The sequence below is a fragment of the Salmo salar genome, chromosome ssa11, assembly GCF_905237065.1.
Source record: "Salmo salar chromosome ssa11, Ssal_v3.1, whole genome shotgun sequence".
NCBI lineage: Eukaryota > Metazoa > Chordata > Actinopteri > Salmoniformes > Salmonidae > Salmo > Salmo salar.
Genome location: NC_059452.1, coordinates 20,924,740 through 20,943,043, shown reverse-complemented (window position 1 = coordinate 20,943,043; position 18,304 = coordinate 20,924,740). Strand labels below are relative to the sequence as shown.

Sequence of the window (18,304 nt, the reverse complement as noted above, 5' to 3'; positions counted from 1 at the left end):
CCATTGACGTTTAAGGATAATTTCCGATTGAGCCGACGTATGCAGCGTTTACGGTCTCCACGAAAACGGAAACATTTCCTTTAAAGGGTGCATGGCCAAAAAGGGCAGATCGCATTGAATCTAGCCCTAAGACTTTGCCATCTACATATGTATGGAACATCATGTCAGGAAATATTGGAAAGTAGCAGCTATCAACAGAATTCCATTTTCTAAGATAGTGGTCGATCTTCTAGATTAGACTGTCATCAATTAAAATGTGTTATTTATATATTGAATGATGAGTCTAGATCAGCCGTCTGACCTGGTTCTGTTAGTTTGATGGATGCGATGTTCATTACTGGGTCATTTCAGTGTCAGAAAACATAGGCGAGATCATTGAGATCCTCTCTGCCAGAGAGTATAGCGCTCGTCTGTCCCTGCGTGCCCCGTTTCAATATGATGGATTCCGTTAAAGGGCTGGGCTTTCAATATAAATTAATGACAAAAAAAGACATCTTCGAGAGAACACTTTAATATTTTACATTTAATATGTTACATAATATTTATTAATCCAAGCCAAAAGGCTCAAATCCATAATCCCACTGTTCCACAATCCCATAGTTTCATTACTGCTGTTACTCCTAGCTCTGATTGGCTGTATGAGGCCGCTAGAATTAGAAGTAGCATTAAATACAGATCTAGGATCAGATCTCCCTACCCTCAAACCTAACTGTAACCATTTGGGGGTTAAACAAATATCTATCCCTGTATCTGTAGTTAGGGGCAACCTCTTCCTCCTCCTATGAGGCCAGAAGAGGTCAGAAGCAGCAGGGACTTCCTCTCAGGGGATCCACCTGCACACTCCTCTTTTTCCTCAAAGACCAATCAGCATGAGTCTAGTCCCATGTAACATGTGCACCAGCACAGTCTCTGGGTAGCAGAGTTAGAGGCAGAGCCTCTTGATGTCCTCACTGCGGAAATCGATGCGGAGCGCCAGAACCTGCCGGACCTCCGCTGGGGTCAGACGCCATGTTAGAGGACCAGAGTTCGGGCCCCAGTAATCCAGGATCTCTGTTACCTAGAAACACAAAAACATACACAGTTCTGAGAACAGGCCTGTGTATACAGAGACATGAAAGTCTACAAAATGAGAGGTCAGTGGTAAATAGATAGAGTGAATTTGGAAAGTATTTAGACCTCGACTTTTTCCACATTTTGTTACGTTACAGCCTTATTCTAAAATGTATTAAATAGTTTTTCCCCTAATCAATCTACACACACAATACCCCATAATGACAAAGAAAAAACAGGTTTATTAAAAATAAAAAAACTGAAATAACACATTTACATAAGTATTCAGACCCTTTACTCAGTACTTTGTTGGCAGCGATTACAGCCTCAAGTCTTCTTGGATACGACACTACAAGCTTGGCACACCTGTATTTGTGGAGTTTCTCCCATTCTTCTCTGCAGATCCTCTCAAGCTCTGTCAGGTTGGATGGGGAGCGTCGCTGCACAGAAATGTTCAGGTCTCTCCAGAGATGTTCGATCGAGTTTAAGTCCGGGCTCTGGCTGGGCCACTCAAGGACATTCAGAGACTTGTCCCAAAGCCACTGCTGCATTGTCTTGGCTGTGTGCTTAGGGTCGTTATCCTGTTGGAAGATTAACCTTCACCCCAGTCTGAGGTCCTGAGCACTCTGGAGCAGGTTTTCATCAAGGATCTCTCTGTACTTTGCTTCATTCATCTTTCCCTCGATCCTGACCAGTCTCCCAGTCCCTGCCGCTGAAAAACATTCCCACAGCATGATGCTGCATGCTTCACGTAGGGATGGTTCCAGGTTTCCTCCAGACGTGACACTTGGCATTCAGGCCAAAGAGTTCAATCTTGGTTTCATCAGACCAGAGAATCTTGTTTATCATGGCCTGGGAGTCCTTTAGGTGCCTTTTGGCAAACTCCAAATGGCCTGTCATGTGCCTTTTACTGAGGAGTGGCTTCCGTCTCGCCACTCTACCATAAAGGCCTAATTGGTGAAGTGCGACAGAGATGGTTTTCATTCTGGAAGGTTCTCCCATCTCCACTAGAGGTCGACCGATTATGATTTTTCAACGCCGATACCGATTATTGGAGGACCAGAAAAAGCCGATACCGATTAATCGGCCGATTTAAAAAAAGGTATTTGTAATAATGACAATTACAACAATACTGAATGAACACTTATTTTAACTTACGGGTGGCATCCATAAGTCTAAATATTACTGTTACATTGCACAACCTTCAATGTTATGCGATAATTACGTAAAATTCTGGCAAATTAGTTCGCAACAAGCCAGGCGGCCAATAACTGTTGCATATACCCTGACTCTGCTGCAATGAACGGAAGAGAAGTGACACAATTTCACCTGGTTAATATTGCCTGCTAACCTGGATTTCTTTTAGCTAAATATGCAGGTTTAAAAATATATATTTCTGTGTATTGATTTTAAGAAAGGCATTGATGTTTATGGTTAGGTACAGTCGTGCAACGATTGTGCTTTTTTCGCAAATGTGCTTTTGTTAAATCATCCCCCGTTTGGCGAAGTTGGCTGTCTTTGTTAGGAAGAAATAGTATTCACACAGTTCGCAACGAGCCAGGCGGCCCAAACTGCTGCATATACCCTGACTCTGTTGCAGAGGTGACACATTTTCCCTAGTTAAAATAAATTCATGTTAGCAGGCAATATTAACTAAATATGCAGGTTTAAAAATATATACTTGTGTATTGATTTTAAGAAAGACATTGATGTTTATGGTTAGGTACAAGTTGAAGCAACCTTTTTCGCGAATGCGCACCGCATCGATTATATGCAACGCAGGACAGGCTAGATAAACTAGTAATATCATCAACCATGTGTAGTTAACTAGTGATTATGATTGATTGATTGTTTTTTATAAGATAAGTTTAATGCTAGCTAGCAACTTACCTTGGCTTCTTACTGCATTCGCGTAACAGGCAGGCTCCTCGTGGAGTGCAATGTAAAGCAGGTGGTTAGAGCGTTGGACTAGTTAACCGTAAGGTTGCAAGATTGAATCCCCAAGCTGACAAGGTAAAAATCTGTCGTTCTGCCCCTGAACAAGGCAGTTAACCCACCGTTCCTAGGCCGTCATTGAAAATAAGAATGTGTTCTTAGCTGACTTGCCTACTTAAAAAATATTTATATATATAAAAAAAAGACAATTAAAAAGAAAAAAAAAGGAGAAAATAATCGGCAAATCGGTGGACGAAAAAACGATTACCGATTGTTATGAAAACTTGAAATCGGCCCTAATTAATCGGCCACTCCGATTAATCGGTCGACCTCTAATCTCCACAAAGGAACTCTGGAGCTCTGTCAGTGACCATTGGGTTTTTGGTCACCTCCCTGACCAAGGCCCTTATCCCCTGATTGCTCAGTTTGGCCGGAAGGCCAGCTCTAGGAAGAGACTTGGTGGTTCCAAACTTCTTCCAATTAAGAATGATGGAGGCCACTGTGTTCTTGGGGACCTTCAATGCTGCAGAAATGTTTTGGTACCCTTCCCCAGATCTGTGACTCGACACAATCCTGTCTCAGAGCTCTACGAACAATTCCCTTGACCTCATGACTTGGTTTTTGCTCTGACATGCATTGTCAACTGTGGGACCTTGTATAGACAGGTGTGTGCCTTTCCAAATCATGTCCAATCAATTGAATTTACCACAGGTGGACTCCAATCCAGTTGTACAAACATCTCAAGGATGATCAATGGAAACAGGATGCACCTGAGCTCAATTTTGAATCTCATAGCAAAGGGTTTGAATACTTACGTAAATAAGGTATTTTAAAAAAAATTTATATAATACATTTGCTAAATTTCTAAAAACCTGTTTTCGCTTTGTCATTATGGGGTATCCCATAAATATTTTAATCAATTTTAGAATAAGGCTGTAACATAACAAAATGTGGAAAAAGTAAATGGGTCTGAATACTTTCCGAATGCACTGTATGTGACCCCATCTATGTGATTGTGTCTGGATTGATGATTGCTTGTGGGTTGAGAAATGTGTGTGTGTGTGTGTGTGTGTGTGTGTGTGTGTGTGTGTGTCTGTGTACTTCAGTTTACCCGCTCCAGGTTGAGGATGGTAGCCATCTGAGTGAGCCGAGCAAACTTGTCCCTAATAGTCCAGGTGGTGACAGTAGTGAGGTAGGCCACCAGAGAACGCAGCTCCTTATCAAACTGAAGCCCTCCCAGCTAAGAGACAGGTGCAATAAGGGGTTCAAATCAAGAGCATGAAACTGAAAAAAGGTATCCAGACCAGCAATTAAATATTTAAACATAGACCACATCAAAAAGGATCAAAGGATCAAACGGAGAACATCCCAGAAAAAGAAAGAGGGGATACGTGACCTGCAATAAAATGCTTGAGTATAGTTGTACTAAATTACAGCACACACACCGCGTAGAGGCAGATGCCAAGGGGAAAAAAGCTTCATCTACCATCCTTCTGGAATCATAAATAAAACATTAAAAGAGGGCCTCTTATCATTACGTCACAGATGTGCATGCGGTAGGTGTGATGCCACCCTGTGGCCAGGCCTGGGATACCTCACCCTGCTGAAGGTGCACTTCAGGACAGTCTTCTCCATCTCCATGGAGACCAAACTGGTCATGAGGCTGGTCAGTGTGTCGTAGATAACTGAAGAGAGCCCCGCCTGAGAGAACAAGACAGAGAGATTATAGAGAGGGGGAGAAGAGAAAATAAATAGTTTGTAAAATGCTAATGTAAGGTATTTATTCCTGAGGCTAAGCAGAACCATGGTTACCTTGAACTCTGCCATGAGCTGCTCGAGGTTGACGATGAGCTGCTGGACCCAGGGGACATTGGACTCGTACTCATTAAACTCCTCCTGCACAAAAAAACAGTACAGTCACACTGGGGGGAAAGGGTGTGGCCTAGTGTGTGTGTGTGTGTGTGTGTGTGTGTGTGTACACCTCCTCTATGTTGTGTGAGATGGACAGGAAGCTGCTGATCCACGGTTTGACCTGAGGGTTGATGGTTGTGGTGTTCAGCTCCGTCAGGCCCTCCTGGGGTCACAACTGAGTTAGTTCTAGTCCATACAGATTAGACACACTAGTGACGTTTTGTAGTTGTATATTGTCTATCCATGTAAATTGGTACACAATTCAGTTTATCACTGTGATTTACAAATAAATGTTGCTGCTAGTACTACTACTGTTACTAGTATTACTTGCAAAATGAGGTCAAAGACCCCCTTAACACAACTGCACAGAGACAGATCATGTGTCTCTCTGATCTGAGTATATTTCCGCGTCCTCCAACCTGCAAGAGATCCTTGCTGGATGTGTTGACGAGGTCTGACAGACAGCTGTCAATCTTAGCTTGCTCTCCTGATCCTGCTCCCTGAGTGAACAACTTGGAGCAATCACTCTGAGATAGAGAGAGAGAGAGAGGAAAACGTCATTATCTGTGGTATACTATACATAATGTGTCTTACTGAAATGTTACTCTTTAGCACCTCCATGTTCCTCTTCAGAGTGGTGATGTTCTCGCTACACACCACGTTATTCAGAGTCACCTGGGATAGAAAGAAAGACGTGTGTAAGTGAATGTATGTGTCTGTTGTCTGTTACGTGTTTATCATCAGGAAGCTGCCTTAGTGTGCTCTCTGTGACCGGTTTGTGTTTTAGACTGTGTTTTTCTTACCAGGAACGATGCCTTGGCATTTTCTGTGCTTTCAATGCTCAGTTTGGCGGTAAGTGTTTTTGCGTGTCGGTAAGTGTTTGTGACGGTAAGCGTTTGTACACAAGTCCCTCACCAGGAAGGCAGCCTTGGCGACCTCTGCGCTGTCGATGCCGAGGTTGTTGAATTTGGCCTGCTGCAGGCTGCTCTGCATCAGACTCACTGCACTGCTCACCCCACGCTGGATGTCCTGCAGCGTGGTCGCAGGGAAGCCCTGCCTCAGCTTATTATACAACACCTCCCTGAGAGAGACAGGGAGAAAGGGGGGGGAGAGAGAAGGAGGGAGAGAAAGCATGGGTTGGTGGAAGACGGAGAGAAAAAGGAAGGTGTGAGAGCTAGAAGGAGATTCAAATGAGCGTTCAAATGGTTGATGGAGTGTGTGTCTAACTACTGTCTACCGGAAGTCAGACTCTAGCACTGAGGTTGAGTGGTTGATCATGGCACACAGGCAGTCAATGCTGGAGCTGGACAGAGCTCTGCTGATGCACTTCTTCACAATGTAGAAACAGTCATCCACCATGCTGGACGTCAGCTGACCCTTCTCATATGTATCCATAGCTACCGCCTGAGAAAAGAGGGGCAATCATTATTACTATTGTGTGGTTACATATGTATACTGTGTATCAATGGTAATCAAATCCGGGTTTGAGGTTGACAGCATTGCTGGTTTTCATTATTTTCATTCTAATGAGGGCTGATTCAGGGATAAATGAAACCCCTGCTGTATATTTAGAAGTGGTGACTAACCTTGCAGACGGTCTCCCTCATGTAGTACTCCTCCATTGGAATGTAGTAGCCAATCAGCTCCTGCATGAGCTGGCCCAGCATGCAGTGGGCCAGCTCAGCAGTTTCTCCACATTATGCTTGTGCTCTGTAGCAAGAAACAAAGACAACCAAACTTACTAACACAGTCAACAACATGTGTACAGGGTTTTATAAGTGTGTACGCTGGGTGTGTGTGTGCTGGGTGTCTTACCTTGGACAATGCCAGGTGTTGCCGTAGCATCCCCAACCTCAAAGTCGGCCATCATGCGACGGCGCAGGAATCTTAAGTAAAGCTCCGACCTGGCATTCATCAGAGTGACTTCCAGTAATACAGGATCCAGCTCCCTACACACACAGGTGAAACACAGGTGAAACGCAACATAAATACGCATAGTACACATGCATTGTCCTCAATACCAAAAGATGACATTGAGTAATGCTGTTGAAATAAAGTAGGCTGAACTCTCACACTGACCTGGGTTCAATCCTCTCAGTGGGCACACTCTTCATCATGCTGCTCTGGACGATTTGAAACTGCAAGCAGAGACATTCAATTTAATAACACTTCCTTAATTTAGTCTGTAATTGAAAGATCTAATTAATTGAATGCAATTGACACACAGACCTTGTTGTGGTAGTCTCTCTGTTGGATGAACTTGTCAACTACTTTCTGGGCCTGTCGGGCACACTCCTGCTGCAGGTGAGTGATGAGAGTATACAGGTAGCCTGGACCGTAGTACGTCTCAACGATGGGCTGGTGGGTCTCCACAACACGAGCTATGCCTGAAACACACACTAAATATTTTCCACCAATTCTATTTACCTATACATACGTTTACAGACATGTCTAAAGAGACACATCATCATTATGGTCAGTCTCTCACCCTCCAGCAGCAGAGTCAGGGTGTCAGCAAAGACCAGAGCAGCTCTCCTCTCTCCCAGCTCTCCTCCCACAGCCAAGAGCAGGTTCTCATCTGCTTTAGAGGCCAGCTGAGAGAAAAAGACGACTGAAGATAAACAAAATGCACAAGCATTAACGCTCACGCACACGCTATTGCATGGACAACGCCATTCACCTGGCAACAGAGGTACTGGCCAAAGCGAGCCAGGCCTTGATCGTGGAGGCCAAGCAGAGGGAAGATTTTAAAGAATCTTTCCACCTGAGCCAGATCACCCCTGGTTACAGCCTCATCCAGTCTCTCCGCCTCTTGAAGCATGGCCAGGCTAGCATCCACAGCACTGCCTGAGCAGAAAATAGTATCAAAGACCGCACAGAACACGTTAGAAGGGACTGTGACAAAAACTGAAAGCAATGGAGATCTTACTTTCTGTACATTACCTGATCAGCTTCCCTGATTTCCTGAACAATGCTTTTCAGTAACTTTGTGATCCAAATTCAAAAACGTTCTACACCTTTCCCATATTCAAGTCATTTGACATATTTTCTTATTACCCTTATGAACATAGAAACTTGGTTGCAGTTTGTATCTGTGCTACAATGGTTAAAAGGTCATCAAATAAAAATTCCCACATCGGTGCATCCCTACAAAATATGAACATCTAGAACCAGATAGAAAGTATGTAGAAATGATAATGGACCTTCAATTTTTTAATAACTAATAATCATTTATTTTGACAAAACAAAATCGATCCCAAAACACCTTGGTTGAATTTAGAAATCCCGATGCGGCTCTGGAGACAAAATGATGACCCACCCCTGCACCATAAGGAAGCGTGTTGTGAGTAGGGTGGCAAAATTACGGGAACTTTCAATAAATTCCCTGGATTTCCAGAAATCCAGTAAGTGTGTGATTGGCTAGGTTTCCGTCCAATTGCTGCGAGATTTCGATGCGAATGTTCAAATATCTGCATTAAGAAGATATATGCATTTTCCAACCAGTGGGAAACTGACTTATTGCAAACAAAAATCAGTGCGTGGTGATGTAGTGCACACAAAATGTACATTTGAAAGTTCAATGTGTTTCCAACTCTTCCGATAGTTTTGTCACAAAAAACGTTGCGTTAAATAGCAAAATGTGCCTACTCTGGTCTTGGCACGTGCGCTCTAGCCAACAGCTCGCAGATACATCAAGGCTATTCTACATCAGATTATTTTGGATAAGAGCGAGAATATTTTTATTAGTCAAATAGCAGTTAAGCGTCGATCATCATGTCACCAGAATAAGACGCTCAAAATGTATTGGAAAGGAGCATCAAGCTCATAACCATGCACTTTCACCACCCTGTGAAGTTCATCATAACTTACAGTTGAAGTCGGAAGTTTACATACACATAGGTTGGAGTCATTAAAACTCGTTTTTCAACCACTCCACAAATTTCTTGTTAACAAACTATAGCTTTGACAAGTCAGTTAGGACATCTACTTTGTGCATGACACAAGTAATTTTTCCAACAATTGTTTGCAGACAGATTATTTCACTTATAATTCACTGTATCACAATTCCAGTTGGTCAGAAGTTTACATACACTAAGTTGACTGTGCCTTTAAACAGCTTGGAAAATTCCAGAAAATGATGTCATGGCTTTAGAAGCTTCTGATAGGCTAATTGACATCATTTGAGTCAATTGGAGGTGTACCTGTGGATGTATTTCAAGGCCTACCTTCAAAGTCAGTGCCTTTTTTGCTTGACATCATGGGAAAATCAAAAGAAATCAGCCAAGACCTCAGAAAATAAATTGTAGACCTCCACAAGTCTGGTTTATCCTTGGGAGCAATTTCCAAAAGCCTGAAGGTGCCACGTTCATCTGTACAAACAATAGTACACAAGTATAAACACCATGGGACCACTCAGCCGTCATACCGCTCAGGAAGGAGACGTGTTCTGTCTCCTAGAGATGAACGTACTTTGGTGTGAAAAGTGCAAATCAATCCCAGAACAACAGCAAAGGACCTTGTGAAGATGCTGGAGGAAACAGGTACAAAAGTATCTATATCCACAGTAAAACGAGTCTTATATTGACATAACCTGAAAGGCCGCTCAGCAAGGAAAAAGTCACTGCTCCAAAACCGCCATAAAAAAAGCCAGACTACGGTTTGCAACTGCATATGGGGACAAAGATCATACTTTTTGGAGAAATGTCCTCTGGTCTGATGAAACAAAAATAGAACTGTTTGGCCATAATGACCATCATTATATTTGGAGGAAAAGGGGGGAGGCTTGCAAGCCAAAGAACACCATCGCAACCGTGAAGCACGGGGGTGGCAGCATCATCCTGTTGTGGGGGTGCTTTGCTGCAGGAGGGACTGGTGCACTTCACAAAATAGATGGCATCATGAGGGAGGAACATTATGTGGATATATTGAAACAACATCTCAAGACATCAGGCAGGAAGTTAAAGCTTGGTCACAAATGGGTCTTCCAAATGGACATTGACCCCAAGCCTACTTCCAAAGTTGTGGCAAAATGGCTTAAGGACAACAAAGTCAAGGTATTGGAGTGGCCATCACAAAGCCCTGACCTCAATCCTATAGAACATTTGTGGGCAGAACTGAAAAAGCGTGTGCGAGCAAGGAGGCGTACAAACCTGACTCAGTTACACCAGCTCTGTCAGGAGGAATGGGCCAAAATTCACCTAAACTTATTGTGGGAAGCTTGTGGAAGGCTACCCAAAACATTTGACCCAAGTTAAACAATTTAAAGGCAATGTTACCAAATACTAATTGAGTGTATGCAAACTTCTGACCCACTGGGAATGTGATGAAAGAAATAAAAGCTGAAATAAATCATTCTCTCTACTATTATTGTGACATTTTACATTCTTAAAATAAAGTGGTGATCCTAATTGACTTAAGACAGGGAATTTTTACTTGGATTAAATGTCAGGAATTGTGAAAAACTGAGTTTAAATGTATTTGGCTAAGGTGTATGTAAACTTACAACTTCAACTGGATTTCCACACACCATATCATTGCGTGTCTCCAAGTTTACTTCGATATGATGGTCACTACTTGGCACCAACAAACGCCCCATAATATCTGGCCCTCTGCCCTCCCTAAATCGTGGCATTGAACGGTTCAGCATACTTTTAGGCCTCCATATCTGGCTACGAGACTACTGCAGCTCTGTGGGTGTAACATTTGACCATTTTTATACCTTCTTGAAACAAAGCTCTTTTTATAAGGAGGATGGGACCCACCCAAATCATTTGGGTTCCTGGATCCTTTCACAGCATTACAAGGCTGCGTTGAGACATTGACTTATCAATGACCAAAAGCCCAGCTCAGTTAATCCCTACCATTGTGTCAATGAGTTGTCAACATTCTTCAGCAAATTAACATTATCCCAGGAGCATTGGAAGACACAATGTAGGTAACCTAATTTATGTCCCTCTTACTGCCCTGGATGACTCTGCTGATCCCACAGCTATTGTATGCAGTAATCATGTGCCGATGAACCAGAGTGCCAAAGTAGGAAGTCCACTGTGTGCAGCTCACCCTGCACTAACACAAATAACACGAGCATGTCTACCTCAGCTAAGCTTACCAGTAAAGCAATGAAAACAATCAAGCATCCCAGAAAAGTGCTAAAAATGGCCCACGTTAACATATGTAGCTTAAATACTGTTGAAGTAATATGACTTCAGGTTCATCTGTCTCACCTAAAGCTCATTCTGGTGGAAAGCTGCTATAGACCACCAAGTGCAGTCAGTATCTGGATAACATTTGTGAAATGCTTGATAATGTATGTGATATCAACAGAGAGGTTTCTTTTCTGGGTGATTTAAATATTGACTGGCTTTCATCAGGCTGCCCACTCAAGAGAAAGCTTAAACTGTAACTAGTGCCTGCAACCTGGTTCAGGTTACCAGTCAACCTACCAGGGTAGTTACGAACAGCACAGGATTGAAATCATCAACATGTATTGATCACATCTTTACTAATGCTGCAGAAATTAGCTTTAAAGCCAAATCCATCGGATGTAGTGATCACAATATAGTAGCCATATCTAAGAATACCAAAGTTCCAAAGACTGGGCTTAATATAGTTAATACGTTTTGTAGTGATTCCTATGTTGTTGATGTAAATAATATTTGTGTTTGTCTGTGGTGTGTAATGAGGAGCAACCAGATGCTGCACTTGACACATTTATGAAATTGCCTATCCCAGTTACTAAAAAGCATGCACCCATTAAGAAAATTACTGTAAAAACTGTTAAATCTCTGTGGATTGATGAGGAATTGAAAAATTGTATGGTTGAGAGGGATGAGGCAAAAGGAATGACAAGTAAGACTGGCTGCACAACCGATTGGCAAACGTACTGCAAATGTATAAATCAGGTGACTAAATTGAATAAAAAATAAGAAACTACACTATGAAACAAAGATAAATTACAAAGAATGATATGTGCTTCAAAGCTTTTTACTAAAATGAAATTTTGGGCAAAAGGGCAAACTCAGCTCCATCATTCATTGAATCAGATGGCTAAGTCATCTCAAAACCCACTGATATTACCAACTACTTTAATATTTTTTTCATTGGCAAGATTAGCAAACTAAGGCATGACATGCCAGCTCCAAACGCTGACACTACACATCTAAGTATATCTGACCAAATTATGAAAGACAAGCCTTGTAATTTTGAATTCCATAAAGTGAGTGAGTATGGAAGAGGTGAAAAAAATTATTGTTGTCTATCAACAATGACAAGCCACTGGGATCTGACAACTTCGATGGAAAATTACTGAGGATAATAGCGGACGATATTGCCACATCTTGAATTTAAGCTTACTAGAAAATATGTGCCCTCAGGCCTGGAGGGAAGCAAAAGTCATTCCGCTACCTAAGAATAGTAAAGCCCTGTTTGGAGTAACCCTGGATTGTAAACTGTCAAAGGTCAAAACATATTGATACAACAGTAGCTAAGATGGGGAGAAGTCTATCCATAAAAAAGCTCTTCTCTGCCTTCTTAACAGCACTATCAATAAGGCAGGTGGACTACTGTTCAGTCGTGTGGTCAGGTGCACAAAGAGGGACTTAGGAAAACTGCAATTGGCTCAGAACAGGGTAGCACGGCTGGCCCTTGGATGTACACTAACATGAATAATATGCATTAATAATAATAATAATAATTAATGTTAATTAATAATAATATGCATGTTAATTTCTCCTGGCTCAAAGTGGAGGAGAGATTGACTTCATCACTATTTGTATTTGTGAGAGGTATTGACATGTTGAATGCATCGAACTGTCTAGTTGAACTACTGGCACACAGCTCAGACACCCTTGCATAGCCCACAAGACATGCCACCAGAGGTCTTTTCACAGTCCCCAAGACCAGAACAGACTATCGGAGGTGCACAGTACTACATAGAGCCATGACTACAAGGAACTCTATTCCACATCAAGTAACTCATGCAAGCAGTAAAATGTGATTTAAAAAAAACAAATAAAAATGAACCTTATGGAACAGCCGGACTGTGAAGAGACAGACACATGCAGACACACACATGATAACATACACACACACGTACACATGGGTTTTGTGTTGTAGATGTGGTAGTAGAGTCGTGGCCTGAGGGCACACAGGCCACAGCAGCAGCTAATGGGGTTCCATAATAAATACAAACAAAAATATGATGTCAATATTTGCACATAAAGGCATTTCCACCACCATTTCTCCCATTTTTTTTTTTACAGACACAAAAAGATCCACTGTGTCGAATGAACAAATGATCTGTTTGCATTTTTAAAAATTGTACCGAAACTTCTTGTTTCCATCACAGCTGTTGTGATTTTTTTTATATGGTATGACTTTACTCGCATAAAAACTGTGGATGGAAACATGCTTTCTGTGAGTGAGTCTATGTGGGTGTAAATAGCGTGTCTGTAGACAATACCTTTGCCAGGTCTAGCTGGCGGACTTTGCTGCTGACATTCTCTGCCAGGTGAAGGTAATCATGCCAGACAGCTGACTGGCATCTCCTCCTATCAGCTGCAGGTTGGGCCTGGGGGACAACGTGACAGGAGAATTGATATTGGATTAGACATGGTATTTCTCTCAATAGTTTACAGTAGCTTCCACAACTAATCTCCTTTCCTTCATCTATAATGATCGGAAACTGTTGAAATTACATTGGTGAATGTCTACCAGATATCGCTTTTCCCAGAGTCCATCTCTTCCACACCAGTGCAATTGAAGAAAAGGAGATAATGAAAGGAAACCTCTAGATTATTGGGATGTAGGGTATGTACTCATAGACAGTGAAACTTCTCTCCCCCTCTCTAAAGTACACACACTTACCCCATCCTTTGAAGAGCGAGCATCTTGGTGTCAATGTTCCCCTGCTGCCTGACCAACTTCTCCAGCTGTCTCCACCTTTTTCTGTGGTAGATGAACACACAAAGACTGTCAGTCTCTGTCTCACACACACACAGAGCACTCTGTGGCTTCTGGCATTATAGGTTGCATTCAATAGATAATGGCAATGGATAATTAAGCAATAAGGCCTGAGGAGGTGTGGTATATAACCAATATACCACTGCTAAGGGCTGCAGAGTGCCTGGACACTGTCCTTAGCCTTGGTATATTGGCCATATACCACAGACCCCCGAGGTGCCTTCTTGCTATTATAAACTGGTTACCAACGTACTTAGTAAACACTTTTTGTCATACCCGCGGTATAATACGGCCAAATCAGCACTCAGGGCTTGAACCACCCAGTTTATAAAGCAGATAGATGACAGAACTGTTTCTGGTTTAGCTAGCTATGCTAACACAGTCTAGGGGTACATCGTTGCATCCCTACAGCTGCCCGCTGGGTGAATTCTCACCTTCTCGGTGCAGAGCTGCTGGTAGACCCGCTCCAGAACATCCAGCTCCGTCAGAGCTGAGATAGCCTCCATGCTCACGGCAGAATCGCATCGCTTCACTACTGTGGGGCTGCTCTCTGCCATTTTTGCCTCACATAAACAGAAAACGTGTCACGTCACCGTTTCCTCGAACCGCTAGGCGTCGCTGTTTAGCTGGATTTAGCAATGAGGATTTATGTATATATTCTTTTATGCATTCCTTTCTCATAATTCATTTCTAAACAATTATCTTGACATTCAATTCCCTCTGTGCCATGTCTGTACTTGAAGTACTGGAATTCAGTAGGTCTCCACCAAAACTCCCAATAAATGCAATTCACTTAAAACACATTTGACAATGTGCCATTTCAAAGTTAATGTGGATGAATAATAACTGGACAAATAACAAAACAAATATTTGTCAGGACACAAGACTTTATTAAATCCAACATATGACAACGCTATGCGAAATGATTTTCAAAGTGTTTAATATTGTGTTAGCACTCCGCAACTGCATTGGGTTGCAGTGCTATGTCTCCTTGTTTCTTCCCAGACTATTGTCCAGAGTTTGGTAAAGGATAGTCTATGGATGTTATGAATAGAGCCAGTGGTTGTTTTGTAGGTCTATTTCAGCAGAGCCCCAATAAGGACTTGCTAATCGCCACCCATTTCCACATCTTCTTGTAACTTCTGTACCATCTTCTCCTCCAGAACCTTGGCTTTGCCTACATATGGAAAACAAATTGATTAGCAAAATTCTATTTTTGATTATGTAAACTCAAAGTGGAATGAATGCCATCACCTAATATAGAGATAGATAGATATACAAAACACATCTATACGCACACAATGCAAAATACTAAACAGCAACAAGGGAAGTCAGTGAACTCACCTGCATGTGGGGCTTTGATGAGGTGAATGTTCTTCTTCACTTCGCTGATGGCTTCCTCCTTTTCTAACTGCTTGCCCTTCTTCAGTCTGATCAAGAAAGGGATAGAGGAAATATGACCAAATCAATTTGAAAACAGTGCTTAAAAACACAGACTCCAATACTTGGCGATACTGGCCTTCTGTTAACCTAGTTATTTTCCTGTAACTCATAGTAATGTTATGAGACTGTAATTAAAGTTTGACTCACTCAACCAGATTTTACAGAATACTAATATTATCATTATAGAGTTAGAATGCCCATGCTTTTCTAGTGTGGCCAACCATTTCAAATTGAGCCAGGCTCTTATCTGTGGGAGGAAAGCTAGGGCTCACCTGTTGAAGATGAACTGTGCCTGTCGTTTCCGTTTTATTCCTTCCACCTTCCTCATTGCCTCCACTGAAAATAGCAAAATTAGTTGGATTTAACAGATCAACAAGGCTATTAACAAAACCTTAGCAGTTAGCGACATCGGTCTTGATGTTATGCTGTAGAAGTAACATACACAACCATACAGAACATGCGTCATTTAAATCGTTCTTGCTGCTGGTGATTCTCTGATCCACCTCAACGCAGACTGTATACCTCTGGCTCTTCTTTGGACACTTAACTAACCTCCAGACGAGCTTCAATGCCATACAACTCCTTCTGTGGCCTCCAACTGCTCTTAAATGCAAGCAAAACTAAATGTGTGCTCTTCAACCGATTGCTGCCCACACCTACCCACCCGTCCAACATCACTACTCTGGACAGTTCTGACTTAGAATGTGTCTTAGAATGCTACAAATACCTAGGTATCTGGTTAGACTGTAAACTCTCCTTTCAGACTCATATTAAACATCTCCAACCCAAAATTAAATCTAGAATCGGCTTCCTATTTCGCAAATAAGAATCCTTCACTCATGCTGCTAAACATACCCTAGTAAAACTGACTATCCTACCGATACTTGACGATGTCATTTACAAAATAGCCTCCAACACTCTCTTCAGCAAATTGGATGCAGTCTATCACAATGCCATCCGTTTTGTCAACAAAGCCCCATATACTACCCACCACTGCAACCTGTATGCTCTCGTTGGCTGGCCCTCGCTTCATATCCGTCGCCAAACCCACTGACTCCAGGTCATCTATAAGTCATTGCTAGGTAAAGCCCCGCCTTATCTCAGCTCACTTGTCACCATAGCAGCACCCACCCGCAGCACGCGCTCCAGCAGGTATATTTCACTGGTCAACCCCAAAGCCAATTCCTCCTTCGGCCGCCTTTCCTTCCAGTTCTCTGCTGCCAAAGACTGGAACGAACTGCAAAAACCACTGAAGCTGGAGACTCATATCTCCCTCACTAGCTTTAAGCACCAGCTGTCAGAGCAGCTCACAGATCACATAAGCAATCTGTAAAATAGCCCATCCAACTACCTCATCACCATATTGTTATTTATTTTATTAATTTTTCTCCTTTGCACCCCAGTATCGCTACTTGCACACTCATCTTCTGCACATCTATCACCCCAGTGTTTAATTTGCCATACTGTAATAATTCTGCCACTATGGCCTATTTATTCCCCCACCCCCCTTACTCTACCTCATTTGCACACACTGTATGTGTAACTGTGTTGTTTGTGTCACACTGCTTTGCTTTATCTTGGCCAGGTCGCAGTTGTAAATGAGAACTTGTTCTCAACTAGCCTACCTGGTTAAATAAAGGTGAAATAAAATGTAAATAAATAAAAAAATGCCAAGGGCATGATCTCAATCTGTCATTTGAGAATTGACTTGAATAGAGTATGAAAACAATTGAAAGATGAAAGTGAGGGCAGGGTTGTAATTATTAAGAACCAAACGGGCCGAAGTAGAGGCACCCATCAGGGGTGTATTCATTACACCCGATTCTGTTGTGAAAGTTTGTTACAAAAAGTGTTTACTCCAAGCAGAAAACGATTTGCAACAAAAACTAGAATTTATATTGGACAAATTTAGGTAGGTCCTTCCTGGTGTCGCTCCTTTTGTTTGGTTCTTAAACGGTAAACAGTTTCCGTTGCAAGAAGTACTGAAAACAGCCCTGACTTATCCAGTAAGAAACACTAGTTTTCAATGCAAAATGTTTTGCTACGGTTTGCACTAATAAATACACTCCTGAACTTTAGCCATAACAAGTACCTGTCTTGCTCCACAATTCCCTCTGGTATTTGACAGCCACATTTCTGCGCTTCTCGAACTCCAGGCAGTTATCCTGTGTTGGAAATAAATCAGTAAGAGACTCGAGGGCAAATCGTTTATGATGGTTTATCAATCATACCACATTCCATTTCACATCATTCTACAACTTGGGAACTCACCACTGTCAATTCCTTGCCAGATGCTTTCCTGAAAGCCTTGGTCCATCTGGTCTTTCTTGGGTTACGCTTCTTCTTGAAGTTTTTGAGGCATTTTGATTTACAAAACCTGAATGTCTGAGAATACATTAGTCATTATTTAATTTATACACAAGGTAGCAGCAACAAGAACTGTTCTATGTCTGGTCACGGAGAGACCCCCTCAATGTACGGGAAACAACACTACTACAGCTTTAGCAAAGCCAACGTCTCCTTCACTGCTGGGTGAGACAGACTTCACTTGGCAACAATAACAGTCCTGTCTGGCTAAGAAACTGCACTAAAAACGTTGAAATATAGGTAAGAGGTGAAAAACGAATAGGTTATCTGGTATAGTTGGGCACCTGGGCTTATACCGTCTTATGTTACGTAACTACAGACATTTGGAATAAAAAAAAAACATCCCAGCTGACAAAACAAGCTAGCTAGCTAGTGGGAAGTTAGAAAATCTGCTAGCATATTAGCATAGAGGCCGTCAAGCAGAAAGGAGGACACAAAAAAAGTCATACCTTGCAGTCGTTCCGCACAAACATCGTACCGTGCCCGGGATACACAGGTCCCGAGCAAAAGTAACATTTTTCAATTCGCATCGTTAGACCTCTTGATTATTTATTGCCCATGTGTTATCCGCGGTGGAATGAGAGTGGCAGGATTTTAAAAGGAAGTTACGACGTACTATTTCCGGTATAGATATTTG

The 18,304-nt window shown here is 42.1% G+C and overlaps 2 protein-coding genes across 2 annotated transcripts; both read right to left on the bottom strand.

Annotated features, from left to right (window-relative positions):
* Positions 1 to 495: 495 nt before the first annotated feature.
* LOC106562226 (conserved oligomeric Golgi complex subunit 4) lies at positions 496 to 14,414 on the bottom strand. Its single transcript, XM_045690369.1, is given in 18 exon segments — positions 496 to 1,057; positions 4,097 to 4,225; positions 4,585 to 4,686; positions 4,798 to 4,881; positions 4,967 to 5,059; positions 5,316 to 5,423; positions 5,512 to 5,571; positions 5,812 to 5,977; positions 6,134 to 6,300; positions 6,483 to 6,572; positions 6,575 to 6,606; positions 6,712 to 6,845; positions 6,976 to 7,034; positions 7,126 to 7,283; positions 7,385 to 7,490; positions 7,577 to 7,743; positions 13,358 to 13,385; positions 14,292 to 14,414. Coding segments are annotated over 18 exon segments (1,941 nt in total). The 3' UTR covers positions 496 to 922.
* Positions 14,415 to 14,724: 310 nt separating this feature from the next.
* On the bottom strand, positions 14,725 to 18,298 carry LOC106562224 (probable ribosome biogenesis protein RLP24). The gene is made up of 6 exons (XM_014126951.2): positions 18,117 to 18,298; positions 17,572 to 17,685; positions 17,393 to 17,465; positions 15,573 to 15,636; positions 15,202 to 15,287; positions 14,725 to 15,034 (listed from the first exon to the last, which is right to left on the bottom strand). The coding sequence occupies exons 1-6, from the start codon at positions 18,195 to 18,197 to the stop codon at positions 14,964 to 14,966; spliced, it is 489 nt and encodes a 162-aa protein (XP_013982426.1). The 5' UTR covers positions 18,198 to 18,298; the 3' UTR covers positions 14,725 to 14,963.
* Between the last annotated feature and the right edge of the window lie 6 nt (positions 18,299 to 18,304).